The sequence below is a fragment of the Pithys albifrons genome, chromosome 13, assembly GCF_047495875.1.
Source record: "Pithys albifrons albifrons isolate INPA30051 chromosome 13, PitAlb_v1, whole genome shotgun sequence".
In the NCBI taxonomy this organism is placed as follows: Eukaryota; Metazoa; Chordata; class Aves; order Passeriformes; family Thamnophilidae; genus Pithys; species Pithys albifrons.
In genome coordinates, this window is record NC_092470.1 from 2,917,218 (window position 1) to 2,935,506 (window position 18,289).

The following is an 18,289-nucleotide window of genomic DNA, read 5'->3' on the forward strand; positions in this document are numbered from 1 at the left end:
CAACTTCTCTCTCAGATTCCAATCACATTACGTCTTTCATGGAGTTATATTTTCCTTTCCTTAGATAGCTGATTTTGGAAAACAAAAGAGATCAGCTTTAAAACAAGTTATGTTCTTAAAACACCTACCCTTAGTAAGCCAGTTTTTTCCCCGCAAACCTCTGTATAGTGCAGCGTTCCCTGCAAAGAACCCTCTCTGGTGTTACAAACAGCGATACCTTCAGGCCCGGGTTCTTGCGCATGCGCAGCCGCCCCATCCACATGTCCGTGAGCAGCATCTGGCTGCACGTGTGGGCAATGAAGTCCCTGTGCTTGGCTGCCACGGCCAACTTCAGGCAGGTGGAGTTGCTCCAGTTCTTCAGTTCGTAGGTCAGCAGTTTCATGGCAATCTGCTCGTCGTGTTTGTAGGACTGGTCCAGCAGCTCCACAGCCAGCTGGCCAAAATCTCTGCAAAGGGCAAGGTGAGCCTGGTGAGGTTGGGCTTAGAAATCAGTGTTTTCTTGCATTTGGGGTTTAATTCTGTTCACAGGGCATCGTGTTTATCCACATACACTGATACAATGACAAGCATAACTGATGCTCAAGCTTCATTTGTTTCAAACAAATTGTTAATGACCAGAGAGAATTTTGCCTAGGCCAGTAACATCTTAGGGACAATTTAAACATATCAGATACCCCTTAATTTATGTGAGTAAATTCTGAAAATAACTTTGTGAAATAAAACTAGCTAGTTTTACAGAGACAGAAGCTGAAAAAAGAATGCATTGTGTCAGAAAATAATGGGAGTCTTCTCCTTGCTAGTGTTGCCTTGCAATACTGACACCATATTTTGCCTTGTTTATTGTTGAGAAATTGGCTCCAAATGGCTCTTTGGGAAACTGCATTCTAGAAATGAATTGTACTTTACTAAAAGTAAAACTTCTCAACAGGTCACACAATCCTTTGCATAAAGTCGATATAAAGTCTGTTCTGCATCTACTAACTTGGAGTTGTTGTCCAGATCCTGAGAGATGTCATCCACCAGCTCACTCTCAGAAGACTCATGGGCCATAGACTTGTACAGTTTACAAGCCACAAGTGCCTTGGCCATGGACTCCTCCCCTCTCTGCCAAAGGAAAAGGGCCATCTTCTGCCGCTTCATCAGCACGGCCCACACCATCAGCTCATGGAAGGGGTACTGAAAGCGGCTCACTTCGGGGTCATCCACATCAATGTCAATCTCTTCCTCCTTTTTTTTCTTCTTCTTCTTCCCTTTGGTGGGAGGCTCATCATCCTGGGAAGAAAAGAAAGAAAATTGTTCCCACCGGTTTTTAACAGCCCACCTGCCAACGGAACCATGCACAGAACAAGGACTGAGAGGACACTTTAACATTCAGAGGTCTAATTTGGTTTTGCTGTTTGCTATAAGGAATTTTGACAGCATGGGACATGTGACAGAGCATGCACTGGGCAAGCACACACAGCTCCAGCATTTATTCAGGGTACTGTTTCCTGCACACATGGTTACCAGTCTGCCAGCCTGGATGGGGGCACCAGAACCCTTTGGTACTGAAGGCATCCCCTCACACTGCCTTGTACTTACATCCCTGCCACATGGGGAGGTGCACCAGCTATGTCAAGGGTGTTTTAACAGAGATGAATTCCCTGTGAACAGGCTCCACTGTCATTTCTCACCCCACATGTCTGTGTCTGTCCCTGAAGGATGGTGCTGCACATCTCACAGGTACCAAAGCAGCTTTCAGACTGACATGCAGGTGGAGTGACAACATGCAAATGGCAAAGACAGGCACACAGAGTCCTCCAGAACAGCAAGATACCAAAGGGAGTGTTCACCTTGGGATAAGCCACCTCCTCTTACGTGTGCCTGGCAAACAGAAGGTATAGGTATCCATGTCTGAAAGGGATAGAGAGGGTAGGCCAGTGCTACAGGAACCAACATGGAAGGAACTGAAGGGAAGCAGAGACAATGGAGCAGGATCCTGAAGGGAGAAAAGCCACCATGGGGAAAATTAGGGTTGAAACAATGTAGGAAGAACATTGCATGTATAGGTGTAGACAGAGCTCATCATCACTGTAGGCTTGATTCCAGTCTCAGAAGTGGATTGCAAGTAAAAGCAATTACAGTTCTACAAAACCAGTTCTTGTTCAAGCAAACTCAGCGTAATGCACTATGTTTTAATAAAATATGAACTTAAATCCAAATTCAGAGTTCAGCCTCACAGCCCAGGTTTCCAAAGATGACCCTTCAGCTCAGCAATCAAGCGTGAACTTCTCCTTCAGCACTTGTAAGACCTGCAAGTGGTGACCTCTGTCTCCTATGGAAAATTCAGGGCTCATTAACTGCACGAAGTGTTGAGCATCTCTCAAGCACAGGACATAAAAAATGAAGGACCAAGAATGAGGTCTCCTCCACACTAGGAAGATCAAATCCAGACAAAACCCTGTGTAAGAAAGAGAAAGTGCTGAGGAGTCCAAACTTCCTGTTTTAGAGCTGCTGACACTGGAAATGAAAAAAATTCAGAAAAATTGGAATTGACCACTTCAGCAAAAGAAATGTAAATTTTGCTTTTCACTTTTTCTTTCTTTTGGAAGAAGGGAGTGGGCTAAACCTGCTGTCAAGTGGTGAGAACACACCAGTTTATGCTCCACAAAACATTTCTCAGTCAAGGAAAATCAAAAGGTGCTTTTGGAGAAGCTGATCAGAGAGGGTCACACCCCTGATGGGCTGAGCTTTTGGCCTCGAGCTGTTAGAACATGGGAAGCTGATCAGAGAGATTAAAACCTGCACCTTCTCTGTTGAGAAAAAGGCTCCTTAACTGCTTGGGGAAAAACAGGCATTTGTGTATGGGTAAGATTCACACCAAATACAACAATGAGCAAGGGGCACATCCTGTGCTTGAACACTGTCACAGCACCAATAAAAGTACATTTCCAAGAGGAATGCTCCTGGCCCCTTGGTGTCAGTGATTTCCTGGTCTATAGTAGCACCTTTTGCCAGAAACAGAAGCACCTTCCACCAAAACAGAGTGACTTTTAAGGCACCATCCCAGATGTGTTTCTGCTCAATTACAAATTTCTGCAGACACCCAAGTAACGATGCAGGAGCTGGACCCAAAGTTCTGGATCAGCCCAGTCCAGCACAGCAGCAAGATGTTCTACAGGGGAGGACAGCCCCTGACATGTCTGACCATCTTGTTTTTTCACTCCAGTTGAAGGTTTTCTCTATGATAAAACATCATTAGTCAAGAAATTGTTATTTCATGGTTAAAGGGGATTTCACCATAAGCAGCAGTCCTGGATCATGTTTTTTTTTTAATATCATCAATGTTCACACATGAACAATCAAATCTACAATATGTTCCAACATGAAACATTATTACACAATAGTGCCAAAATTGCCTGAAAGCTGTTGAGCTGTTTAAGCAGTTCTGAAGATGCTACCCATAAAAAATGGTCAGAAGTATTTCACAGAGTGTTTGCAAGATGGAATATCCTGCCTAGCTGACATTTACTTTAAGTCACAGTAACAGTGAAAGAGCAGAGAGCAAGAACAAAACTGTTCCAAGAAATGTTCTGATAAACCCAGTATTTTACAATAAATCCAACTTACCTCCATCCCTAGTAGTTTAAGAGCCTTTGGCTGAATGTTAAAAGACAGAAAAGAAAATCAGTTAGATGGGAGACAAAATTCCAAGACCAAACAATACCAAAGAAAACCATTTTCATTTACAAATGCACAATATTTATTACTAAACTTACTATTCTAAATTATTGTAACAATAATACTGCAATTAATTACTCTCCCTTTTAATTGTATGCAGTGGGTTAGCAAATATTTTCTATCTGCACTTCAGTGAAAGATTTTGATTCTGATGGAAGAGTTAAATTAATTACTCAATAATATATTGCTTTGAGAATTAAAATCACCACATGGTCACAAAAGGAAAAAAAAAGGTGCTTCTAAGCACACCACAGTTAGAAATGCTTGGATTGTGAACTGCTGGAGGAGGAGGAACTCCACCTCCAGATCAGTGTATTCACCACCTCTCTTGTCCTCCCATCCTTTAACTCAGATGTCTTACAGGTTTCTTACATCTTTCCCACTGGGGTTTCTATTTCACTCTTGCAGCATTTCTTTAGAATTTAACATGCTGTGTTAAGCAATAGAGTATTACTTATTTTTTACCCTCAGCACAATGGCCACATCCAGACTGAATTCATTCTTACCCTCTTTGGTCCAAATAGATTATTATAAAGAGTCCGGAAACTCTTCCGGGTGTAGTTGCAGCGATAAGCTCCACCCATGAGATATTCAAGTACAAGACCAATATCTATTAGGCTGATGTGATAATCTGGTGGAAGATTTCCCTACCAAAAAAAAAAAAAAAAAAAGAAAACAAATTAACAAGGCCTTAGGGTAAGAAAACAGAACAAATTAAATTGCTGGCTAGACAAATGTCATGATTAAATTGGCACATGGGGATTATTTACAGCCACTGAATATTTGTATGAAATTATTGATAACATAACAAAAATTTTTGGGGTCATATTTTTTGGTTTTGCTGTTGGCAGTATTTATAGCTGTGAACAAATTTTCATGGGTTTTACCCCTACAATATATCAGTGTCCACATAAGTCTGCATTGTTCACAAGGGTTATATTGGCAAGATCATGTAACTTTGTACTGATTATCATTAATCCAGTATAAAACATGACTTAATTTCAAGGTGAATATCAGACATACTTTACACACTTTTTAATGGAAACTTGTATTTCATCATACTACTCCAGTTAATACTGCAGTGCAGACCATGATTAATGTGCAGCCCAGAACCAAAGCAAAAGGGAAACTACAATTTCCGTGGTTACACCTAAAGCTGGAGAGTTGTATTGACTCTGCCAGAACTGTGAGCTGAAAACGCTGCTTGACTGCCCAAGCTACATCCTACAGCAGCAACTGATCTACAGCACCACTGAGCAGCTGCTCTGCTGGCCCAAAGCCATCCTAAAGAAGCACATCACCTCCAGGTTAACCCAACTGAAGCCCCGGGACTGTCGCTGCAGGAGAGCCAGGAAAGGCCATGGAAGAGCGGAGAGACAGAGAGCACAATGAGAGCAACATTAATGACACTCAAAGACACAACATGGAATGAGAACAGTGTTAAAGTGTGAAGGACATGACTATGAATGATACATTAACACACTACTGAATAATTCTCACATCTGAGCCTCCTGGGAATAACTGGGAGTTTTCTTTGCAAAAGAGGATACAGATGACTTAAAGCAGCTGAATTTTACTGAATAAAAGCTCCAAAACCTCAAAGAGAGCAAACATGACAAATCTTGCAATGACCCTCCCTATTCACAGATAATGAAGGGAAACAAGTGAATAACAAATGTAGGAAGAACAGATTTTCTCCCAGGTAAAAGAAGGAGTGATGGGAGAAAAGTAACTAAAACACACAAGGAAACAAACAAAAGGGAACAAATTCTGTGTTCATGAGTGGGGCTTCCAGTTATCCTACAGGCATTTCCTTCCACTCCTCTTTTGCAATGCTGCATAGGGAGCTTCTGCTACAGAAGAAATGGTGTCAACTTAAACATCACATGCCATATTACATTGCCAGGAGCTTAACTTGCTTTCAAAAACTTCTTAGTTTTTAAATTACTAGCAGTGCCCTACCCAATTTAGACTGACATCAGTGTTTTTTACAAGGAGACACTGAAGTTCCCTTTCCTTAAGAGCTGCCATCTAATCCCAAATTTCTGCTGTCCCCCGTGCTGTGCTTGCTTTTCCTGTTGACTGTGTCCAGTGCAGTCATGCAAATGTAACACTGCTGTGAGCAGAGCTTACCTTTTTCACATCTCTGACCAGCAAATGCAGCGTGTTTGGTGGACCCAATCTCTGGAACAAAAATAATTCATGGTCTATTACAGCTTCAATTCTTCAGAGTTTTTGCAAACACAATTAATAATTTGGCACTGTAAGCAGAACTTTAGCCAACCATGTGCCATCAGTGACAAACATTTCTATCAAGAGCTGTGGAAACCCTTTTCTAGAATCCTTCCCGTGGTGATTCAAGTCACAGCACTTGAGTCACCAGCACTTGTGATATTTATTGTCTGAGCTTGCACTTGCTGCAGGAGCCAGAGAGGGACTGGAGGACTATCCCGAGGTTGTATTTTGTATGGATGCTGCCCTGGACTGCTGTCACTCAGGTGGTAGGAAGAAAGACAGTCTAGAAACAGCCACTTTCCAAATGAACTTGCTGTGGATTAGGTAGGAGAGAATTGAAATAAGAAGCATGATGTTCTACAGTTCTGTGCAAAAATTCTGCTTTGCTGGGCCACAAGGAAAAGTGATACTGACTTCTGCAACGTGCTGAGAAGAAAAGGTGTTGTGTCAGTACTTTACCAAATTTAGAATCTTATTTCAATAATATTAAAACATGAAAATAATTGAGATTAAAAGGAAGTGACCACTACTGGCTAGTCATTAAATTTTTACTATCCACATTAGGTTTTTTAGGTGTTGTGAACATGCATTTTATTTATATTTACATAACAAACTGCAATAACTGCTGAAAGCTGCCGTAGGCTTATTAATTAGGAATGTGTATATGCAGGGAAACACCAGGCCCCTGTAGCAGCAGGGGTTACTGCTACCCAACACCTGTGTGCTGCCAGGGCTTAGAGCTTTTTTGAAAAACAAGAAAATCTCAGGAGAAGAAGAAGCAAAAGGTGTTTTATTGCCTGTGCTCACTCACAGTGTTATAAAGCTCCTCCAGGCGAGGGATGGTCAGGAAGTGCTGCATGTTCACTCCATTCTCAATCAGCAGCTTCACGAAGTCCACTCGGTCCAGAACCAGCGCATCCAGCATGGCCTGCTCCAGGGAGTTCACCTGGTGGCACAATGGGGAGGGACACGCCACCTGAGTACACAGGGGTGGGCCAACAGCCACTATTTTCATTACTCAGGATATTCCTGAGTTCCTAAATATGTTGGTTAATCTGTAAGTGAAAAGGAATTTGGAGGATAACCTTTAACCCATGTGCAAGTAAATAGAGATGGCAGAGTTTTCCAGTGAGGTCTTGGCTGAGAAGAGAGCAGTGAAAGAAACTTCTGGCAATACAACTGTAGCTTTCAGTCCCTCAACTCGTAGCTTTCCATCATTTTGTTCAGTGTTTTTAACTAAATCAGGAATACCATGCTTGACACTTTATATGAAAAAAGGGATTTACTTGCTCAGCATGATAGGAACAAGTTAAGAAAACACAGACAGAAGGATGAAGATGTTCCCTGGTGTTCTTATTTCCTTCTCACAAGTGCAGGGAAGGAGATGCTGCAGATAAGCAATGAGTTGTACTCTGGAGGTTTGGCTGCATGTGGGGTGAGAAAGGGATTCCTGGCTCAAAGACTGAACAGCATCCCTGAATACTCTACTGATGCTATGATGGGAATGTGCAAATGAGAATTGTAGAGAATGAAAACGTGTATTTTCCTTCTCTTTTTGTTGCTTAGGATGAAAAAAATCTTCAACAGTTTCAACACAAACACTCACTCATCTTACCCAGTTCAGGAGTTCAAGCTTTCTTGGGTCTGTTTCTTCCTCTGGCTCTTCTTTTCCTTTTCCTCCCTTTTTCTTCCCCTTTCCTTTCCCTCTGGCTCCTTTAGTCTGAGGAGCTGGAGATTTCTTTTCCTTCTCAGGAGCTGTACCATCAGGAGCTGTAAGGCTTCCTATAGGCTGTGTTTACAGTGCATTGAAAGGGTTAGAACTGACTGATCCTACAGTGACTATTTCATTGCACACACTCCTACTGAATTCACTCCCCAGCCACCACTTCTCACCTGCAACCAACTAAAAGTGATAATTTCCTTAAGTATAAGGGTATTTTTGCAGTCACAGCTTTACACTAAAGCTGTTAGGTCTCATGTAGACAATAACACTGAAAGCAGTGAAGTAGGGACACTGTGGAGGATTTTAAGCATTGTGTATAAGCATTTTAATGAGCCTTGAAGATTGGAAACATCCCATTACTAGAAGTGAAGAAATAAAACTGCATATGGAGCAACATTTGTTTAATTATATGGGCTCCCAAATGAAAGAAACCTCTCCAGTATTTACAGCATGCACATGAATGGTGTTCCTTTGAGTGTCATTTTATTGCAGTTTCAGAACAGACAACTAAGTAAAAAATCCAGCAAAATTCTTTCCCTTCATTCTTACAGCCCCTTTCAGGCTGATCATCTCACAACACTTCCCAGTAATTCAGCACCAGATGGTTCCCACAGTAAAGCAAAAAGCATTGATACAGTGAGACATGATATTGGAGGACTTTAGAGGATTTTAGTCACACACATGAACTGCACTGTTTCACCACTGAATTCAGCAGCTAGTGCAGCATCCAACTCCAACAAACTGAGAGATAAAATCCAATTTCAGGACCCAAAGATTTACTGAAGATCTGTTTCCTAGTTCACCTGGCACAGCTCTGCCTGCCAGAAGCCAGTTTTTTTCCAATGGTTTCTTTTGTGCATCAGGACTTTGCTCCATTAATCCAAATGGAGCTTTTCCCAGCAGTGAACGAAGTGAGCAAAAAATTCCTTCTAAGCAGTTCCATGAATTTCCTTGCTGTATACTTGAACAAGTAGCTGGGGACCCTGCCAGCAGCTGGCACATGGCAGTGGCACAGCCAGTGGGAGAAGAGATCTGTGCAACCAATGCTAGTGCCTCATGCAGGTTACCTGGGTGGCCAGCACTGCTATTGTCCAGTTCTGTGTAAGGCCACAGGTTGTTCCCAGTGAATGCTTGTTGGTTTAGGTTTCTTTTTTTTTTCTTTCAAATCCCACAGGAATCTTAAATCGCAGAATATTCAGAGTTGGAAGGGACTTCTGGAGATGTCCAGCCCCCTGCCCAGGCAGGGGACACAGGAACATGTCCAGGTGGGTTTGGATGTCTCAGAGAGGGAGACTCCACACCCTCCCTGGGCTGCTGTTCCAGGCTCTGCCACTCTTAGTGGAAAGAAGTTCCTCCTCATGTTCAGGTGGAACTTGTGTTTCAGTTTATGGACATTGCTCCTCATCCTGTCACTGGGCACCATTGAAAAGAGTCTGGGACCATCCTCTGACACCCTTGGAGATATTTTTGTGCACTGATGAGATCCCCTCAGTCTTTTCTCTACACTGCACAGGCCCAGCTCCCACAGTCTCTCCTCATAAGAGATGCTCCAGACTCATCATCTTTGTGACCTCTGCTGGACCCTCTCCAGTAGCTCCTTGTCTGTTTTGTTCTGAGGAGCCCAGAACTGAACCCAGCTCTCCAGATGTGCCTCACCAGGGCCAAGTAGAGGGGCAGGACCACCTCCCTCAGCCTCTGGTCAGACACTTCCCAAAGCATCTCACAACACCATTGGCCCTCCTGCCCCCAGGGCACTGCCAGCTCATGGTCACCTTGTCACCCACCAATACTGCCAGGTCCTTCTCAGCAGAATGGTCCCCTCCAGCCTGTACTGTTACTTGGGGCTAACCCTCCCCAAGTGCAGGTTCCTGCACTCCCCTTCATTAGCTTTATCTCTGCCCAGCTCTCCAGGTTATTTTTCTGCTTGTCATTAAACTGCTTTTCTTTCTTTCATGTAGCTTAAACTATTGCTAAATATTTGCAGATGACAGCATAAAAAAATTCCAAAACAAATAGGTTATTCTTTATTAAGGAGATATCCTACCTCAGTTTGGCATAAACCAGAATTCAATATTCAAATTCCAAAGTGTGAATATTATACAACTTGATTGAAACTACTGACAAACAATATGAGTAGGAAAAGTTTGGCTTACTGGCCAGTGGTGTCCAAAGACAAAGATTTGGCTGCGTGCGATGTCCACACGATTCCAGGCCAAGGCCAAGCTGAGCTGGTCTGGAGCAGAGGCATTGGTACCTGAGGGGAAACACACGGGGTTTAGGATTTCCTCCAGGAGGACACAAGGTTGGACAGCCCTCTGCAATTCCCTTCTGTCAGGACTAGAGAACAGTCAGCCTGACTGTATCCTACTACCAATACAATAATTCTACCACAAAGCAGTGGATTCATTAAATCAACTGACAACATCTTCCATGTAACCCCATAATCTTAATTTCAAAAGGAATAACCAGATTGCTCTTTTTTTTAAGTAAGACTCCCACATTGACTTTTATTCTGATGCTAAAGACAGGCATTTAACTCTTCTAAAAACCTTTCTCAGCTCCTCTTGTTGATGCTGTGAATAAGAGTGTAACAATTCCTCTCTTTAATTGTTAGCTCTGGGGACTGCAGTGATCCCATATTGAGCCCATGTCAACTGCAGACAAAACTCAATTGTTTCAGCAAACATAACAAACTTCAAATAAATATGGAACTTATCCCATTGCTCTAAGGCTTAAATATCACAATCTGGGATCTGGAAAACTCCAGACAGCCTTTTATCTCCTCACCTTTTTTTCTAGCTGTACTAATGTATGCTAGAGCTGCAATAAAATGAGCTGAAATATCAGCAGTGTAGTTGTTGCAGCATTCCCATGCCAGGCTTTCAGTGAGCAAAGTCACACAAAACAAAACTCTCAATGTGGATTTTATGCTCCACGTTGATCTGAACCTTAGCCAAGGTCCTTGGCAGAGCCCAAACAAATCAGACACAACAGGAACAGTGACCCTCAGACAGTGTCTTAAAGGAAACAATTTATAAACGGCGGAGGAACTGGACTTCACCAACAAGCTTATGAAGTTTATATTGAAGACCTTTTATTACACAAAGCACACAGTTTATATGGGCTTAGGACTACAGCTTATTGGCTAAAAGAGTTAACACACCACCATGCCAGATACTTCAGTTGGTTAAAGCCTCTGTCTCACAAGTCCCATGTTTATATTATTTCATCCTGGCTATTTTCGTGCACCTGCAGAGTCCTGTGAACTCCCACTATGTGAATTCTTGGGGAGTAACCACCTCCCTACCAGCCAGCAGCAGCTGAGCTCTGCTGCTTCTGGCTGATAGCTCAGTCTCACAGGGCTTTCTATAGATCTGAATTGCTCACTTTTGATTTTACTGTAACAACAGTGTCTTGGGGGGACTGCCTTGGTGGGACCCTTTGGTGCCTCCTTCCCAGGTGCCTCCAGACCCACCTTTGAGGAGAGCAGTCAGGATGGACATCTCGATGTCCTGCTGCCCTTCGGAGCCCATGCGGAACACGGTGATCTGCAGGGCAGCACAAACCAGGCACAGAGTTACCACACAGGGAGGAGAGGGACTGAGCACCCCACAGCAAATGCAGCTTTAGCATTTCATAAGGCTTGAGAGTGTTCAAAAAGCACAGCTCAGCTAAATTTTTCTTTGAAATTCGATTTTTGCAAAAATGTTCAATTCAATTCTTTCAATGAAGTTATCCTAAAACAGCCCCACATTGGTGAACATGCCAAACTTGATGAAAAGCTTCACCAAACCCATGGATTTTGGAAAGTGGTGACAACACTGCCATGTAAAACTGATTGTTTTCTGACAGTTCTGACTTCCCCGCAGCAATGGAAGCACCAGCTTGGAAATGGAAATGCTGGTTACCCAAGGCAACTATCATAGCATTCATTTTATTGACAGTAACACTCAAATATTTTTTAGCTGCAGGATATGTTACATATGGCAATCCAAAAGAAAAGTAATGATTTCTTCTTATATTTGCTTAGTTCAGTCCATTACAATTCACTGATTTTCAAAACAGTAATTCATGCAAGCTTAGCCATTGAGCTACATATTAAAAGATTAGTAATTCAACAGCAGAATAAGCTAATTTTCTATTTTAATTGCGTTAATACCAAATGCAGAAACCACTCCCTCTCCCCAAATTCTTCATCTTCCCAAAGCAACTCTTCCCAACAGCTCCTAGCACTGCCACTGGGAACAGCAATTTTCTCAACACTTAGAATAGTTTCCACATGAATGCAAAGACACATGACATTAGAAGAGAGAAGAACTACAGAAAAACTTTTATTAATTAACCAGAAGGCAGAGAAAAGTCATCAACAAACAAAGTCTGCTCAGGCTGCACAGCAATGTCTGAATTTTGCTGAGTAAACCAGGCCTGCTCTGATTGCATTTTAAATTCCAAACATTGTGACTGAGGCAGCTGTGGGCTCTCTTTCCTCAACAGTTCTTCCAGGAAGGCTGAGCCTCTTCCAGCTTTTCACTCATGCTTTTTACCAGCTTGACTTCCAGGGAAGGTGTATGGATGGAACTAATCTTGGCATTGTATTCACAAAATTTCACTGCAACAATTAGTCAAAGGGAAATACTCCAAGATTCCTTTTGCCTGCACAGGCACAGGCACAGTGAACACAATTTCAATCCACTGTTTCCAGGTGACAGATGCCAAAGATGTTCTTTTCCTGAGCACACTTTGCTCTGCAATTGGGCTATGGGAGACAGGCAGGAACCTGAGTCTGCACACAGAGCAGAGCTGGGGCAAACCAGGAGCAAGAAAGGGCTGATATTCAGAGTCACTTCATGCTTCAGTTTCTTTGGAAAGGCCTGAAAAATCCATTTGATTGTAATGAAAGGTTGTTAAAGAGTAACTATGTCAGAAACCCATGTGTTGATGCACTCTGAATGCTTCTTGCTCCCAGGAACCCTTTTTTCAGTCATCTTTCCTCTGCTTTCTGCAGTTGATCTGGGGTTAGTGCATTTATCTCAGTGTTTTAGTCTGCCTTGCTTAAGTCTGTGAAAAAAGATTCCTCTCAACTTACACAGGAGGAGAATCTGAAATTTCTTTTTGAGGCTTCCCAGAAGACAGAATCCCTTTCTTGGCCTATGCTTATGAATGAAAGATTGTGTACATTTAATGGAGCTATATGGAAAAAAATAACTAAACTATAAACCTGGTAAAATTGCACTTGAAGTGCCCTGTAAAGTTTGGCCTCAGAAATTCTCTTTGTGAACTACTTTTAGGACACTTACCAGTTCTTTTTTTTTCATGCACTCCATCAGAATGACAAAGAGCTGATGAGCTTGATTCCTGTTGTAGTTAAAGGTTTTCTGGATGGTAACCAGAAGCTGGTCCCTAAGGGATTCATTTATTATCCTGAAAAATGAGGCACAAAGAAGGCACTGCCAGAATGAATATGCATTCAGAAGACCTGCTGTTTGAGAAGCAAGTTTTCATCCACCAGAACATTGACTTCATTTTGAAAAGATTGAAAACATAGAGCACCCTTGCATTCAGTGCAGGGAAGGAGTTCATGAGGAGTTAACAGCAATGAGGAAATCCATACCCAAACTGGCTTTGGGGCATCCCAACACTGCAGCACTGATTTCAAAACTGGTAAGGAGCTTGAACTATCCTTCCACCCTGCAATAAAATGCAGGCAGCTCTTACTCTGGTCATATATTATGGGTATAGGTTTGTCAAGAAGTTCAGTCTTCAGGATTTTAGCACTGTGCCTTACAGGAGAGCTGCCTCTGATTCCAAATGTTTCAAGGCCCTTTGTATATAATTAGAACCCCCCCAAAACACTTCACACTTCTGATATGTCCCCTTGGTTATCCTGGTGATCCTCTCAGAGGATTGAAATTGCTCCTATGTGAAACCTCATACTACCCAACTTAAGAACAAACAAGCTGAAAGATGATTAAAGAAATTGCTGAAAACATGTTAGAAAGGCCAGAAATGTCCAATCTCTCAAAGCAATATGAACCAGAGCCCTTCAATCTTCATGCATTTCCTAATAAAACACAAGCATTTTCAGATGATGGAAAATATCACCAGCAGGTGCCTGAGATACAGTAAAATTCAAAGTTCACTGTGAGAAAATGATTGGACTGACTAAAAAAATCTCATTATAGATCTGCCTTACTAGATGAATGCATTTATCTTATCTTAATTATTGGAGAAGAAAATTGGACACTGCATCATATGCACTGGGGGGGAAAGTCATGCAGTGAGCACATCTCAGACAGACTGATCCTGATAAGCTCTTTCAATTACCTATGAGCTGATGGGAAGGATAAATGAGAAAGGAAAAAGAACAGAAAGTTTGATCTAAGCTAAGGAAGACTTGGTTGGCAGAAAGGAAAAGAAAGTTGCTGAATCTTAAATGCTTTTGGTAGGATTAAATGTGTACTATGTCAAAACACCTAAAAAATCCATCATTAGAGATGCTGTCCCAGTTCAGCAAGTAACACCTGCACTGCTTGACTACACTGCTTGTCTCCTTGATATGTAACCCAAGCTAAGCTTCAGCCAAAGAAAGAGGCTGAATCTTCAGCACAGGACAGGCCTGCCGTACTCCAACCAAGGCACTCTACCAGGTTTTTCCCTGTACCTGGCTGGTAAAGATAAACCTTGATATGAACAATGACAATGGGGAAATTATGCTACTTGACTGGGAAAAGCAATATTTTAAGCTAAAAATGCAACACTTGAGTAGATGAGCTTTGTGCTGTTAGTACAGGCTTTGTGTCAACCAAAGTGGCATCAACCAACCACAAAATAATGTTAAACCATAAAAATAACAGATTCCAGAAAACTTCAGATGAGGAGATTCATCTGGGCAATGGCCAGGAGGGCTGTGGAACAAAATGCTCCACACAACATCCTCCACTCTGTTCATGACATCAGGCAGCACTGCCCTGGAAAACCATCATAGATGCAAAAAGTAGCAAGAAAACAAAGCAAGTCCAACATTTTTACAACTGGCTGGCACTCTGAGATAATGAGACTCATTCCCACTACACACTAGAATCAAGCAGTGCAAATTTTGCAAATATATGCACTAATTAACCTCAGCCCTGGCCTGAGTAAAAGAGTCCTGGCTGGGAACCATTTGTTCCGTGCTTCTAACATGCCCAATCCAGCCCCAAGGACACTGCAGGAGCTTGTAGGACAGTGCACTGCACTGAGAGCAAACTCATTCCAAAGGACCATCAAATACACTCCAAGAGGTAACAAGTTCTTCTCATTAACTCCAGGACTAAGATCAAACAGACAACAAAAGCTGACTGGCAGCAGAATGCTTCTGTCAGCAGCGTTTTCCCTTCAGGTGGGTTTTTATGAAGCTCCAGTGAAAGGAGGGCATGTGGTCCTACACTGCCCTACCCAGCACAACACAGCTGGAGTGAAGAGCTGCAAATCTTACCCTCCTTCTTCTGAGTACTTGTGTGCAAAGGACAGAATGTCAGACGCTCTCCCGCTGCCATCACAGATCACCACAGGCAGAGGGGGCTCTTCTCGCAGGCACTCTAAGACGATGGAGATCACGTTGGGACCCCCTTCCACAATGAGCCCAACTACAGGAACACCTTGGCCCAGTCCTGCAAAACACAGAGGAACAAAAAAACAAACAAACAAACAAAAAGAAGTGTCATTGAAACTTAGTTTAAGAGGTTGAGATATTATGAGTGGGTGCAATTTCTGTGGTAGAGCATCACTTCAAAGCTGAGCCATTAGGAAAAATGATGGTGATTTCATGGCCAATATGAGGAAAAACATCCATATGCTGTTTCATGGCCACAAAAGGGAAAGGCCAAGATGTCTCTCTGCCCTTGTCTTTGAATCAGCTCCAAGCTGACGACTCATTCACTGTGTTGGTGAATTATTTGTAATCTCTTTCAAAGGCACCATGTACAAATAAAGCAGGTAACATGATTTGCTATTACTTCATTAGCTTCACTGTGACTTGGATGGCTCCCAGCTACTGCCTTTGATGCTTGAACTCTTCATTGGTTACCTATGTGAAGTCTTCAGTAAGATGACATACCCCTAGACTTACTCCTGAGACAGAAAACATGAAATGAATGCTTTTATCATGAGGCTGAAATGGCTGGCGATGGAAGAGACGACAGCTGAGCATCCCTTTGCTGTCCCTGCCTCACTGTGATCTCCAGGCATAGGATGACAAAGGGAAGCCCACAGGTCACATGGTCTCAGTAGCCTTGATCACAAGAAACTTGGGCAAGTGAAGGACAAAACATTACCTGAAGGCTGACTATGCCCACTATGATAAGCATTTGAATTCAATCCTTAAGCTGTAAAATGACCAGCACTTTACAGAAATGCACTTTTTTTGCATGGCTGAGGACACATGAAAGAGTTTGTGTTTTCACCCGTGCTGCCTCTCTGAAGAACAGGAACACCAGGCACAGCACCAGCAGAGCCTCCTGCCATCCTCCTGTCTCACACCCCAGCTCTGACAAGGAGTCACAGAGCAGGGTCCGGCCTGTGTATCCTTGAAATCTTTAGGGATTCTTCCTGAGATTTCCAGAAGTGCCTGTGCTTGAAGTGGTTAAAAAGAAACAGAAAACAACTCCCTGTATGTTGTGACTAGCAGGGGGTACTGCAGCCCTCCACAGAACACATTTCCATGTGTATTCCCAACTTTGCCCTTCTCATGACAAAAATCATCAAACACTACCTAAATCCGAACCAATACCCCCAGCCCCAGTGGTATTCAAAGCAGTAACACAAAACATCTTGCCCCTGGCCTCTGAACTCCTTCTCTTCCAAGCCAGGGCTCCCTTTTCCAACCCCCCAGCTCTGCCAACACTCCTGCAGGAGGCAAAGAGCCCAAAGCACAGCTCAGGTTGGCAGTTTGTGGTCCGAGGGCAGCAGGACCTGGTGCTGCCTCCACACCCAAAGGGCAGTGTTTGGGTGGGTTCAGCTTCCTGAGCTTCCCAAAGGTGTGTTTGGGTGGGCTCAGCTTCCTCAGTTGCCCAAAGGTGTGTTTGGGTGGGCTCATCTCCCTGAGCTTCCCAAAGGTGTGTTTGGGTGGGCTCAGCTTCCTGAGCTTCCCAAAGATATGTTTGGGTCGGCTGCTTCCTGAGCTTCCCAAAGGTGTGTTTGGGTGGGCTCAGTTTCCTGAGCTTCCCAAAGGTGTGTTTGGGTGGGCTCAGCTTCCTGAGCTTCCCAAAGATACGTTTGGGTCGGCTCTGCTTCCTGAGCTTCCCAAAGGTGTGTTTGGGTGGGCTCATCTTCCTGAGCTTCCCAAAGGTGTGTTTGGGTGGGCTCATCTTCCTGAACTTCCCAAAGGTGTGTTTGGGTTGGCTCAGCTTCCTCAGTTTCCCAAAGGTGTGTTTGGGTGGGCTCAGCTTCCTGAACTTCCCAAAGATGTGTTTGGGTCGGCTCTGCTTCCTGAGCTTCCCAAAGGTGTGTTTGGGTGGGCTCAGCTTCCTGAGCTTCCCAAAGGTGTGTTTGGGTGGGCTCATCTTCCTGAGCTTCCCAAAGGTGTGTTTGGGTCGGCTCAGCTTCCTGAGCTTCCCAAAGGCAAACTCCATTCCTCAGACACTTCCAGAATGTTTGGATCCCTCGTGGCTCATCTCTAACTGTGCCTTTCAGCTCCATCTGGAGCCCTACTTGGTTTTTCTGCTCTACCCATGAGAGCACTTAAGCCCTGTTAGAAACCCCTGCAGAGTTCAGTGCAGTTGTTGTTCTGGATGTTTGTTTTCTCTACTTTATACAGACCTACAAGTTCACAGTTCACCTGGAAGAAGTCAGAAAGGAAGTTGGTAAAACTCATGTCACTTCTCCAGGTGCTCTTACCTGAAGTGTGGATTCAAAGACTATTAACTTTTCCTGGGACCTTTTTTAATTAGGTAGTTGTGGAAAGTTTTTTAAGTTGCTGGAAAATCACAGCTACCTTTCTTTTTTTTTCATTTCAACTTAAAAAACTTTTTTTCTATGAGAAACATATTTTAAAATATTTTTTTCTAAATAATGGCAAAAAGAGTTCAAGACAATTATTTTGGAGAAGCCATAATAACTGGAAGAAATTTTAAAAATGCACAAACCTAAATATGAAAATATAAATACAAATATATAATTACATAAATAAATCTAAATATGAAAATACAAAACTAAATATGAAAGCACTGATGTGAAACCACTTTGATAATGGATTCATTAAGAATCAAAATCCCAGCTGAGTTTATCTGGGAGATTCAAGAATTTTGAATGTGATATTTCAAGTCAAACAAATCCAAAGAGAAAATAAAACGCAAGCATGAACACTTGGAATGAGAAATCACTGAGTTGCACAGGGTTCCTGTAAACAGGAGCTGCACAAAATCACCCCATCCTGTGTGTCTACTGATGCTTATGAATTCCAGCCACAAGTGCACATACTTTTTGCAGTTTCCATTCCTTAGATTCTTAGTGCTTTGAAGCTTCTCCTTGTTATTATTTGCCAGCTTTTCCCTGGCCCTTCATGCAATTCTTCCTTCATGGCTTTTCTGTGCTGTGCCACGTGGGCTCTTCAGCACTTACATGTTCTAGTTCAGC

The 18,289-nt window shown here is 42.9% G+C and overlaps 1 protein-coding gene across 3 annotated transcripts in view; it reads right to left on the bottom strand.

The window, feature by feature from the left end:
• TRPM1 (transient receptor potential cation channel subfamily M member 1) overlaps positions 1 to 18,289 on the bottom strand; it is a 95,581-nt gene that overhangs the window by 20,167 nt on the left and 57,125 nt on the right. For all 3 annotated transcript variants that reach the window (XM_071568024.1, XM_071568023.1, XM_071568022.1), the window contains 11 exons: positions 15,153 to 15,327; positions 12,976 to 13,099; positions 11,154 to 11,226; positions 9,832 to 9,932; positions 7,571 to 7,744; positions 6,767 to 6,901; positions 5,854 to 5,904; positions 4,227 to 4,367; positions 3,610 to 3,639; positions 983 to 1,272; positions 218 to 446 (listed from right to left, as the gene is read on the bottom strand). In XM_071568024.1, coding sequence (XP_071424125.1) covers positions 218 to 446; positions 983 to 1,272; positions 3,610 to 3,639; positions 4,227 to 4,367; positions 5,854 to 5,904; positions 6,767 to 6,901; positions 7,571 to 7,744; positions 9,832 to 9,932; positions 11,154 to 11,226; positions 12,976 to 13,099; positions 15,153 to 15,327 — 1,523 coding nt within the window. The remainder of the gene's footprint in view (positions 1 to 217; positions 447 to 982; positions 1,273 to 3,609; positions 3,640 to 4,226; positions 4,368 to 5,853; positions 5,905 to 6,766; positions 6,902 to 7,570; positions 7,745 to 9,831; positions 9,933 to 11,153; positions 11,227 to 12,975; positions 13,100 to 15,152; positions 15,328 to 18,289) is intronic.